General features: G+C 32.3%; 1 protein-coding gene and 1 pseudogene across 3 annotated transcripts; both read right to left on the bottom strand.

Annotated features, from left to right (window-relative positions):
- Positions 1-496: 496 nt before the first annotated feature.
- On the bottom strand, positions 497-1,349 carry LOC102666847 (glutathione S-transferase F9; annotated as a pseudogene).
- A 1,159-nt stretch (positions 1,350-2,508) lies between these two features.
- Positions 2,509-7,593, bottom strand: LOC100818713 (protein JASON). 3 transcript variants are annotated; one of them, XM_014770412.3, is made up of 9 exons: positions 7,248-7,592; positions 6,724-6,759; positions 5,791-6,646; positions 5,655-5,700; positions 5,495-5,565; positions 4,618-4,865; positions 3,565-4,231; positions 3,397-3,479; positions 2,509-2,954 (listed from the first exon to the last, which is right to left on the bottom strand). In XM_014770412.3, exons 3-9 carry the CDS (start codon positions 5,959-5,961, stop codon positions 2,882-2,884), a joined length of 1,359 nt encoding a protein of 452 aa, XP_014625898.1. In that variant the 5' UTR covers positions 5,962-6,646; positions 6,724-6,759; positions 7,248-7,592; the 3' UTR covers positions 2,509-2,881. The 3 variants fall into 3 exon arrangements, with proteins under 3 accessions (XP_014625898.1, XP_006575641.1, XP_003519537.1); XM_006575578.4 differs by lacking the exon at positions 6,724-6,759 and having other exon boundaries at positions 5,495-5,562; positions 7,248-7,593; XM_003519489.5 differs by lacking the exon at positions 6,724-6,759.
- Between the last annotated feature and the right edge of the window lie 5,247 nt (positions 7,594-12,840).

The following is a 12,840-nucleotide window of genomic DNA, read 5'->3' as shown; positions in this document are numbered from 1 at the left end:
TAATCACCATGTAAGCTATACATTATTTTATCAATAGCATGTCACTATGTGTCCACGATCATCAATATTATCACATCATATTAACATTAAAATATCATATGTCATGTTAATAAAACCTATTAAATATATAACAGTATTTAATATTTAATGAAGAAATTTGACTGTAAAATTAAAGATAATTTAGATACTCAATTAACATAATTAAATTAAAATGAGATATTAAACTTGCACAGCCGTAATATCTAAAAGTGTAATTAAATTTTATTTTAAAAGTAATACCTAAATTATGTGTTATACTTTTTAAAATTATTGTCTTAAATATTTATATTATTATTATCAAAATAATTATATGTAAATTTTATCATTTTTTAAAAAAATATTTTGTTTTATAAATATTCTTTTATTAAACAGGATAAAATGTTTTAAATGAAGAACTTCTACTTTTTTTTAAAGCTTTTTATTTTAATTAACGTGAGACGCATAACTTGTTAACCTCTTATATATATATAAAATTCAGTTTCCATGCATGAAGTCCGGAAGATGGTCTATTGCTAATGTCATTTCACCATGCAGTCACATGCTTCCTCTCCTTTATCAAATACGCTTTCTCAAGTTTGTTCACATTATACTCAAGAAAAGGAAGGTGGCTCATGTCAGCAAGGCTGAAGAAATCTCCAGCCAAATACTTAGTCTTTGATAGCCTCTCCTCATAAATGTTCAACACCCGCACCAGCTTTGCTTCACTCTCCTCTATCACCTTTGGATCTGAACAAAACATGAAGAGTTGTAGGCTGGTGGGTGAAAGTTGTGTGCTCAACTTCTAGCCATTGCTCCACAACACCCCTCTCTTCTATTGTCTTTCCCAGCAACTCAACCACTTGAGATCTGTATTTTTCTGCATAATACCTCATTATAGCACGAGATTCTGCAGAAAAACATGAAAACACTCGAATTAGCTGGTACCAGTAAGAGAAGAAACAAAATTAAACTGGGGAAACATTAATCATGAAGCAACAAAATATGAGTTCAAAGTGTAGCCATATAAGGTGTAATCTCCATCTTTAATGACAGGAACACATCCAAAGGGCCGCAGATATTACGAATAAAGAAACATTATAATCAGAAAATACAGAATCAAATAATCTTGAAGACTCCGATCATATTCAACAAGAATGAAAAGGAAAAAAGAAGAGCAGGAGCTGAACCTGTAATTTGAGGAACTCAGGATTTTTCTGTTCCACCTTGAAGATATCAACAGGGATATCCTCAAATTCGATTTCCTTCTCAACCAGACAAACTAGCACCCGTTTTGTGGAAGCACAGCTGGGACCGTACACCTTCACTACCATGGTTTGTTTCTCTTGAAAAATCCTTCAACAAGAGTGAATTGAAAGAACCACTTTTTATTTGGGTTAGATGGGTGCATTGTTGCTTAGTAACACTTCTTATGGTGCCTCCACATGCATGCATGCGAAATAGTCAAACAAAGTCTACATCAACACAAACAAAACTGAGGTTGATGGGTGAGATCAGGGGACACCACGTGAGATGGAGGAGGGGGATTAATGTCTAATTTTACTTGCATAATTTCTAAATCAATTACCGTTGAACGTCGACAACATTAGTTAGTGGATTAATAATTTGTGTAAGAAATGCAGCCTGTGGTAGTATAGCGAGGTTTCAGGTTTGTGTGAAACGAGAACATGTCATTGCCAAGTTTCCCTTCGTGTACGTTACTAATTGATAGGATATGCATGCACTCAAAATACGTACATAACTATATTTTTCATTGGGAACTTTTCCTGCGTGTTAGTGTTTCTAACACACATGTGGTCTTAAATAAAAGTGGTAGTAATCGACTATTACTGCCATTAATGACTAAATGACACAGATGACAAAATAGGGAATGAAGAGAAATTCAGTTTGATAATAACAGTGCTTTCATTTCAGCAATTCTTGTTATTCGATCTTATTTTAGGACATTAATTGAATTGAAGTTATCGTCTCAAACTCAAGCACTATCTCTTTTAGTTATATAAATTTACATGTCAAATTATAATTCATATTATTTGAGTCACTGTCGTTTAGTATGCTGAATTAACTCATTCACTGGAAACATTTTATATATGTATACAGAACTTCAACCAAGCCTTTGATTAAAGAAAATCAGATGTGTCTATTGAATCAAATTTTAACACACACACACACATGTATATACATACAAAAAATTTAAAAATGATTATGTTTTTACAAAATTTAAAAAAAATGCAACTCAATCTGAAATTAGGTAAGATCTCTTGCAGCACCACTATTTGTGAAAGAAATCTTGTCATTGTAAATGCACTAGGAAAGAATAATGATCTTCTCTTTATTAAAATGAGAAACAATATAGACTGACCGCTCAAAAGACTGGCCAATTGTTCTTTAAGTCTTTCAACTTAATTTTAAAAAAAAATATAGACACTTTTTCACCCCAAAAAAACAATGTCACCTTTTTATATCCATGACTAACAAATATCAATTTATTCACCGAATTATCAGCAGCTACGCAAGAGAAGAAATCTGACTGGACAGATCTAAGCTTCCAACGTTCTTAACCAAACCATTCAGTTCTATCACTTTCCTCCGGTGAATGAAAATTTTCCTCACTGCTTACGCAGGGATGAAACTCTATATTATCACGGACAGCTAGATAGTTCTATGGTACTGCAAAATTTGTATAATCAACTGCTGATACAAAGCAACCGGCATGCTGAATGATGCTTATTCGTACTTAGTTTCTAGAATATTGAATTACTTCCCATATAAGTGACTACAACGGGATGGGATGGACATTATACGGATATCAAAATGGCACCACAGACAGCAAATGAGTCTCTGACTATAGCTGAGATGATGCAGTATCACTTTCTTCAATCTCATCAAATTCCACTGGTTTCCCACAAACAAGCTTCCTGTAAATCAAATATCAAATTATAAGGACATTTATACATTCATATATTAAGAATCAATCAGTTAGAAATAAAACAACAAAACACAGCTATTTCAAAATAAAAACAGCAAATTCCCCAACAAAATGAAACAAATAATTTATAAAAACAGTAGATTAGATGCAACTAGACATGCCGAACAAATGGGTGTTCTTCAACCATTTGGAATATTTTTTATCCTTCAAATGTGCTAAACTCGAGTGAAATTTCTATGGTCAACAAAAATGAACCATTACTAACATTCAGCACATTATATATATGTAAAGGCATAACGTGCACTAACTGAAATTGTCACTTTTGTCAAGGTAAACAGAAATTTTGCAAGTTTAAAGATTTCTTCTTCTTTTGCTCATTTAATCCTTCTTATCAGGTAAACAAATTACAATCAATTGTTAACTAGAGATACCTTTGAGATATAAAATTCTCCTCAGACAGTGCCTTATCCAGCCTCTCTTCAAATGGGGTTGCATGCCATTTTACTTTCTGGTCCTGGGACAATGAACACTAATCAGATGCTGTATATACGTTTAAAAACCTTATTATAACAAATAATGATAATGATTACAGGTCATACCTCTTTGTACTTAGTTGTTGAATTCGGGATGCCATTGTCATACCACCACTTAAATGACATAGGCGAATGCTCCTCGATGGTTGATACAGGACTTATTCTAGAAGACAAATTTGATTTGATCTCATCATTTTCATTTGAAAATCTCTTGGACCCTTTTTCTGGGGTAGGAGTTCCATTTTGAGCTTTCTCAACCAAATCACTCAGCTCACTTGAATCTTCTTCAGGGTTAAAATCTCTCTCCTTGAGTATTTTGCACCGGAGGACATTATCACCTGGTTTGTTAGTTGGATAGACAAACTGGGACCGAACTTGAGCCCTACCTGTATGTAACTCTTCTAATGATGCAGGATACACAGTTCCTGGTGTTTGCATCTCATCAAATAACTTCAACGGGGTAGGATAAGGAGACGGTTTATATGCACTTTGGTTATTTGGTGACTTGTTTTCCTTCATATGCCGATTATCTGATGAGCTTCCATAGGTTGCCAAGTCAGTTTCACTTTCAAAACGAACAGACTTGTTCTTTCTCTGAGTATTTGTGGCTAGCAAAGCTGAAACCAAAGCTGCATTCCTTTCAGACCTATCTGCCGTATGAAGGTTCCCTGACCAACTTTTTTCCATATAGTCAACAGAGTCTTCTTCAGTATCTTGCGCTTTGGAGATAAAGCTGCAAAAGAAATGAAATTAACATCTGATCAGGTTCCGGTCCTCCCTCCTATATAATTATCAATGGGCAATTCTAAGTTCCAACCAACAATCCTACAATTAAGTAATTATCTAAAATACAAAATATGAAAGAAAGGATGCAGGAACCATTTGAAAGGCACTTTTTTAAAAGCCAAGCAAATTGTCTGATTCTATATTAGTTAAAATGCAGTTGCTCTACCAAGAGCTCTAACTATTGAGGATGTATCTAAAGCTTACTATAAAGATTGAGAGTAAAAATCGAAGATTCACCTACCATGCAAATTGACTAAAATATCACTTGTTTAAATTCATTATCATTCAATATGAACATTAACCAAAAAAAAAAAAATCCAAGTCATGAATAACCTGATTGGCGTGTGCTCAAATGAATCCATACTATTTCCCAATTTTTGGCAAAGATTTATGGGAGTTGGTGGATCAAATGGTTGTACATCCAGCTGCAGTTTCTCCACAGACGTGTTAGGAAGCCAACAATGAAATCTTGAATGTTCTGAATCTTTATCAGGAGCGGGTGATGCTTTCAATTTCTCAGATGCTTTACGAATTTCAACGGGTGTTCCTGTTAAGGTCCCACAAGCTTTAAGAAACTTAGCCTGTAGAAAGAGTTTATATATTGAGATCATCAAAATTCAATTGATAATAACAAAATGAATACAACCCATAAAAAGTGCGAGAAGAAAAAATAATAAACAAATTCTAAGAGTAACTTGAAAGTATTTGAAATTTGATATGTACCATGGTGCATGTATAATCCTCTAGGCATTGGATACAAAACAGGAAAAACGTGAGGACACAGCAGATCATAGAAAGAGTGATAGATGACTGATTTTTCACAAGCCTAAATTGAAAAAAGCTAACTAATGGTCCTAATTGTGGTCATTATTCAATTGATTCCAATTCCAGTATGTTTTACAGAAAAGGTTTATGAAATCACTCCGTTGCGTTCCACATTTTTTCTTTATACTACATTCATGAAGGTTCGTAAAATTTACAGTTCACAACTGTCCAAGATTAACTAAGAAACCTAAACAAAGTCAGTTTGCAGATTCCATTTTGCCCAGCTTAACGCGAATTTAGAAGATAAAAATTAAACCTTATTCTACTCAATGCCCTAACTAGTTCAAACAAAAAATTCAAAAATTAAAACAACCAAACACCTGAGAAAAATCATTTCAGCTGCAGTAATAGTGTAATACCAATATTAATAGCACTATGAAAATACCTCATCCTTAAGCCCCTGGAAATCTCCCTGAAACCCAACACCATCAATCCTCGCAGAATCATCTCTCTCTTCTAAAAGGCTAGAACACAAAATTAGCGGGAAAAATAAAAAGAAAATGTAAAAGCGAAAAGAAAGAAAATGAAGAAACAAAGAAAAATACCTTCAGATAATAAAGAAGACAAGCGATTTCGAGACACCACAACACCCTGGGTTTACACACAGCGAAAATTATATTTACTATAAACAAAAAGAAAAAGTAATTTGTGAAAACAGCAAAGACAAATGCGAAATGTTACGGTGGATCGAGTGGAGGAGGTAATCAAATGCGATGTGTTTGTGCGGCGATTCTCTCTGATCCTGAAGCACGCGAAGAAGCAGCCCATGGCTTTGGTGAAGGTTCGGAAGAAGAAACGGATCATGAACCCTAACACGCTCCTCAGCATATCAGGAAAATTTATAAAACCCATTTCAGAAACCCCAACTTGGAATTCAATTGAGAACAAAGAGAGACAGAGAAAGGTCGTGAACTGTGTGTGCGCGGTGAGGTGCCTCCGTCCCTGAAGAGTCAAATTCGAATTTTGAATTGGCTCCCGGCGAGGGAAATTAAATTAGAATTATTAATTGGATAAATATCCACGGTGTCTTTCTTCTAACCCGTTGGGTAAGATTATGTGGGTAAATTCGTTTAAGATTAAAACAAGTACTTATAAAAAAAAAAAGTGATTTATTTTTAATATATGAGCAAAAATTGTTTCATGTTTGGTTACAATTATAAATAACAATTTTTTAATTAAAAGTGATTTTTAACTTGTTTGTGTGTGACAATTTTATAAGTGATTTTTTTATCACAAATTTGCATATAATCCAATACATTGTACATCCAATAGAATAGAAGATTCAATTTGATGGGATAATCTTTCACCCAAAGCATGCTTTGCTAATCCGCTACTATGTTCCCAGCACTTTTAATAAAAGTTACTTGACTATCTACAAAAAAAATTGACATTGAGCTTTGCAATCTTCCAGCAAGCATTTGAAGTATATAAGTGCAGCACTCCCAACTCCTTGTTTCCATTCATTGAACACTTGCAAATTATCAATTCCAAAAATGACATATTGAAAGCACATCTAGACCGTCACTCTCTTTTGCTTCTGCAACATTCACACAAAATGTTAGAGCAATGAATTCATATTTACAATTCAATTTAGCTAACAAATGGGAAGCTTACAAAGAAGTCATCCTCATATTTGAGTCTTTAACGGTACTTCATTAAGAGCAAAAACATTATTAGATCAAATTAGCACAACAAAAGATACATATGATTGTCTCAACGTAGGCGATTGGATGGGGTGTTCTACAATTCATATCAGTCACCCATCCTTTTTTGTTTTCAATTCTAATTTCAGTCACAGAATCTTGATTTTTTATTTTTACTTGAGAAGTCAAAATGAAATTTATTAAAAACCAGTAGTTAAGAATGAAGCACATGTGCCTTACTCCAAACCACCTAAGAGCACAAAAGAAAGCACAAACTCACAGTAATTTGATTAAAATCCACACAACAACGTCTCGCAGAGCAAGTCAATTATGCAAGAAACAACAACATCTCACAATTTCAAATACTTTTCTTCTAACTAAACCCAAACAATCTCCAATTAATGCCTTACACATAAACCCAAAGACCCATAATCATACAATTGAAATTGAAAGGAGAGGAGAAATTGCCATCACTTGATACAACATAAACCTCACCTGAACAACAACACTTTCGTGGAGCAAAGCCTGGAGCTAGGTCATGATGAGAAAGGAGATAGGTCATGAAATGAGGGCTTTCAATGTTCAGCCATAACGAGGACGATAATCTCTGAAATTTAGAGGGAAATGCGAATGAATTTGAAATCAAATTTTCTCTGGTTCCCAGCACCGTCGCCGCAGCCAGAGACATTGGCTGGCATGTCCACCAGTGTTGGAAGCTTTGCAGGAGCACCTCCACTTGAAGCCAAGGCTGAGGACGAGGATGACCATTATACCCATATGTAAACTAAGCTTCCTCTCTTAAAAGGAGGGCTAATCTCGTTCAAAATTTTCATAAACCCATTTCTGTGTTTTTTCAATTCTTGCTTTCAAAATAAGCAGTTTTCAGCTTCTGATTTTTATAAAAAAAATTTAAACAAACAAACTAAATTTTACAATACATACTTATTTTTAAAAATAAATTTATCCATACTCACCCTATATAACGTAATGAATTATATAGGAGGAATCATTAACTTACATAAAAAATAATTCTAAGTTGTTCTAAGAAAAATTACTCTTCATCTTTATTATTTATTTTTTTGAAATTTAATGACTAATGATGATAACCAAAAATTAATCTTAAAAATCGAAAAAACAAAAAAATAAATGATAAAAACAAACAATAACTTTTCAGACTATTCTAGTTTATTTAAAATAAATGAAGAATTCATTTATTTTTATCATTTTTAGAATTTGTAACTTAATATATATGTATATATATAATCACCAAACATATAAATTAACTTCCCAGGCTATTCTAGTTTATTCAAAATTTTGAATTTGAGTTGAAAATATGGTAAGATCCCATGTACTACTATCTTTTATTTCTAATAAAAAAATTGACGGTTTTATATATTGCTTTTTAATTTATTAGTCCAATGATTTTTTAGAGTTAGAAAATAAAGAAGTAATATATGTGACATAATTAATCGCCAACACTATTAAATAGGGGTGGATAAACGGGTTCAGGTTCATGGACTGAATCGCAAGACCCGCGGTTCGCACGGATTACGGATTACGGGTTTGGCCCGCAGGGTCCGGGGGTTGCCAGCAACACGCATTAGATTTGTGTGACCCTGACCTAGTTATATTAGGTTTGATTTTCTCTTTTTCACTTAATTTTTTTTAAATAACAGATAAAAAATATATTAGATAAGATAAAGATTTAAAGATAAAAATAAAAAATTTAAATTAAAAGATGATAAAGATAAAAGGATAAGATAAGAAAAATAAAAGATTAAGATAAAAAAAAGATAAGTGATAACATGTTAAAAATATTTCTTTTTGATATTTTCTCGATCTTTTTTTCTTTTAATCTATCATTTTCGTATCGGTAAGTCATAAATAATAAAAATATCAGTTCTTATCATTTAAGCTAAAAATAATTGTTAAATAAATATTTTTAAAGATATTTCAATATATTTTTATTATAAAAAATAACTCAATCATATTTAGCCGTTATCATTATAGTAGACTAAGAACACTTTTTCTTCTCACGATTTTTCTCCACCACGGAGTGACGCACATCGCACAAGTCATACGACTTTTTCCCTTACAAGGAAAACAAAACGTGACTCACATGGAGAAAACTCAAGCTACTTCAGATATGTAATTTGTTGGAGATGTTTAAATTTCATGTTTTAGATTTATTACTTAGATTTTTTTTTGTTAAGATATTATTTATTTTATTGATGTAATTGACTAATTATTAATATTTTATTTATATTTGTATTGAACTAAATTTGATTATGTTATATTTTTATTAAAATTAAAATTCTTTTAAAACTAGGCTCGCGAACCGGCCCGTTTGACTCGCAGGATCAGCGGGTGGGGACAGACCAATTTATTTAGTCCGTATAAAAAACAGGATAGACTGGTCTAATTCACTATTAATATGAACTTATGCAGACGAAGCTTACACGGATCGAACATGCTTATTCACCCCTATTATTGAGTGCAAATTTATTGATGTCATATTCGTGATGTGATATATCATCACGTACAGGTCCTTTTCGGCCATCGTGAAATACCTCTCGAGGATATAAAACCACTAAATTGAGAAAGTCCCAAAACATATCTGCACGTGGGCTGTTATCAACAACCGCCACACTTAATTAATTGGCCAGTTTACAATGTTATATTCTTATGAGAAATACAGTAATATTTGCACACAAGAAACGTGTTTATATTGTTCGGGATGTACCAGATGCTTTGAATTAATGATGCAAATTTTGTGGTATATGAGATTCAGCTAAAACTAGACATTGACAATGTAATTGTGGAATCTCGGGGCTAAATATAAAAAAATTATATCATCATGAACACTAACTTCATATTACACTTTTAACTTAAAATTTAAAAATTTTAATTTATGAATTTTATTTTTATTTATATAATATTTAATTTTTTTATTTTTATGGGATGAGACTTTATGGTACACTGGTACTCGAAGAGGACCCCACTATTATCAAACATTATATTGCACATTCAATTCGCATGTCTATCTAGGCCAGTACGGCCACTGCCTTTAAATTCATGCAACCCTTGCAGCTTGTGCATCAATAAGCTAATCAAACCCTTGCAGCTTGTGCATCAATAAGCTAATCAAGCACTTGTGAAGAAGCTTAGATGCACAGTTTTAATATTTCTGAAATTAAAATGAGTGTTAAGGTTGGAGAAGGAGAATTCATTGTGAGTGTGAGCAAGGAGGAGGTGGTGGTACCAGAGATTCCAATGCAAGAGCACTGGCTGCCACTATCTAACCTTGATCTACTCATTCCCCCAATGGATGTTATTGTATTCTTCGGTTACAAAAAAGGTTGATAGTGATTGGTACGGATAAAAATGTCTTTAGCCATTTCTTATAAAAGTCAACATTTTTGTTGGGGTACCTAACATTTTTGTCAAAACATTGACACTCAACATTTTTTACTGGAGTACCCAACAATCCAGGTGAAAGGGCGGAAATGCTCTTCACCCTTTCCTATAAAAGCCAAATAACGACTCGTACGGATGAGTCATTATTCATTTTTTTTTCTGCACTCTCCTTCCTTCGTTCTCCTTCCTCATTCCTTCGTGACTGTGTCGTCCGTGCCATTCGTGGTTCTGCTGTTGTCGTCGTGACCGTGACAGTGTTGTGTTGTAGCTGCTTCTTCCTTCTTCCCCTTCGAGGTTAGTTATCCTTCTTCTTTTGTTGTTGTTGTTTGTTTGTGGTTGTTATTGCTTGTTTTCCTTATTGATGGTAAATTTATTGGTGTTCATTGTGTTTGTCTTCTCCTTCAGTGCATTTTTTCTTGGTGTTCTGCGAAAATGAACCGCCAATCCGTATGGGTTTTTTCAAAAAATATTTTTCTTTTACTGAAATAGTCATATGGATTGGCAATCCGTATGGTTTTTTTTTTAAAACTGTTTTAAGCCATACGGATTGCCAATTCGAATGGTTTTTTTTTTAAAAAAAACATTTTTAAGTCTTACAGATTGTTAATCCGTATGATTTTTAAAAAAATATATATTTGAAGGAAAACAGCCATACATATTAGCAATTCGTATGACTTTTGAAAAAAAAAATGTTGTTTACGTCATACGAATTACCAATCCATATGGCCTTTTTTTAAAAAAAATTTACACCATACGGGTTGACAATCCTTATGACTTTAAAAAAAAATGTTTTTTACGACATACGGATTGGCTTTTTTTAAAAAAAAACTATTTTTATGTCATATAGATTGTCAATCTATATGACTTTTTTTTAAATTTTTTTTTTAATTTTTAAAATTTTTTTATTAGAAAAAAATAGGAAAAAATGAAGGATATTTATATTGATTTTAGTTTGTTTATTATTGATTTTATGAATGATTTATTTATTAGTCAGGTTATCTAAGAAATGTTTGTAGGATTACATTACAATTTAGATTAGATTAGTTTTTTAACACAAACAACATTAAATTAGAAATAGGAAAATGTTAGTAGGATTAGATTACAATTTACATTAGATTATATTAGTTTTTTAACACAAACATTAGATTAGAAACAGGAAAAGTAGAATAAAAAAATTAAAATATTCTTTTGTCAAATATATTTCATAATGTCGTGCTCTTGTGCATCGTCATCACGTTGGACCAACGTGAATGAGGAACTCGAACACCTTGTTGTCAATATGCCCAGTAAGAATTAACATATAATTACTTGAATGTTAATTTTGTTTTGTGCTTGAATGCCTGTTAATTGCTTGAATGTTAATCATGTAAGAATTAACAATTGAAGAGCATGGGGAATGGAAGGAATTGGCAAAGATGATGCAGGATGTCATGGCTCCACCAGAGGCTTTATTCCATACTGCTAACGCTAGGGACCAGGTCATGTTCATTTTGATTTAATTAACATTTGATTTTTCTGTTATTTCGTGTAACTAACCAACCTTATTTTGTAATATGACATGTAGATTTTTCGGTGAAGTTGGTAAGGTATATGCTGTCAAGTGGAAGGACGTACTTGACAGTGTATGACATTTGGTTGATAAAGACGGAAATTATCATAACGTTGTATATAATCAAGATTTGGACCAACCAGTCATTGTAGTAGGGTGGACAGCACTGCGCGATTTTTACCAGCTCACCGGAGATCATCTAGTATCCTTGCATCATTATGGTAAGAGTGTATTTTTTTTCTTACTATATTCAAGACCTCTTGTCTGTCTATATCATTCCCAAGATGATACTCTTTATATCACCAAATGTCATGTTCTGTGACCTTTAAGGTTTATCTCACTGAGCAGAAAGTTTCCTATAGCAGTCTAGTAAGCAACTTCCTAATTTCATTTCTTTATTTTTCAAGTTTTAAATTTCATAACATAAATTATTGACATAACATTTCTTTATATGTCAGGACGTTTCAAGTATCATGTATTATTTTTTAAAAGACAAAGGTTGTACTCATTTGTACTTGGAGGACGTTGCAGAATGCCGGCTCGTGTTCAATCATTGGAGGAAGACACTAAAAATTGAAGTCAGATGGAAACATTTATGCGAGACCTTGTCGCTCACCCGTGACATGGAAATGGTTTTCGAATTTATTAATCCCGATGTTAACCGCGTTCTTTATTGGCCGTGTTTGTGAATGCCTTAGGATTGTGAACATTTTTATTACTTTGAACAATTTTGTTATTATGCACATTTCAATTGACTGTGAACAATTTATTTATATATTAGTTGTTTTATAATTATCTATTTATAACGTGTTGATTTTAAATTTGTTGTAACAATGTTCTTATACATAATAGTTGTTTTGTCATGTATAATATTATCCCATTATTTTTGAAAAAATTTGGTCATGTTTTTGAAAATAAGTATTTTTAATTAATCTTATGCATATTTTAATTAACTGTGAACAATTTATTTATATATTAGTTGTTTTATAATAATTGTTTTATAATGTGTTGATTTTAAATTTGTTGCAATAATATTCTTATCATTAATAGTTTTTTTGTCATGTATAATATTATCCCATTATTTTTGAAAAAATATGGTCATGTTTTTGAAAATAAGTATTT

Source organism: Glycine max, chromosome 2 (assembly GCF_000004515.6).
Source record: "Glycine max cultivar Williams 82 chromosome 2, Glycine_max_v4.0, whole genome shotgun sequence".
NCBI classification, from domain to species: domain Eukaryota; kingdom Viridiplantae; phylum Streptophyta; class Magnoliopsida; order Fabales; family Fabaceae; genus Glycine; species Glycine max.
Note: the sequence above shows the minus strand (reverse complement) of the source record. Positions and strands in the feature narration are given on the sequence as shown.

What these genes read in the sequence shown, in the direction of transcription:
- LOC100818713 (XM_014770412.3), bottom strand. Translation starts at nt 5,961, where the DNA reads ATGGGTTTTATAAATTTTCCTGATATGCTGAGGAGCGTGTTAGGGTTC. An exon ending in CCTCCTCCACTCGATCCACC is followed by an intron (nt 5,701 to 5,790) that starts GTAACATTTCGC and finishes GTGTAAACCCAG; the next exon opens with GGTGTTGTGGTGTCTCGAAA. An exon ending in TCCAGGGGCTTAAGGATGAG is followed by an intron (nt 4,866 to 5,494) that starts GTATTTTCATAG and finishes CTCTTTCTACAG; the next exon opens with GCTAAGTTTCTTAAAGCTTG.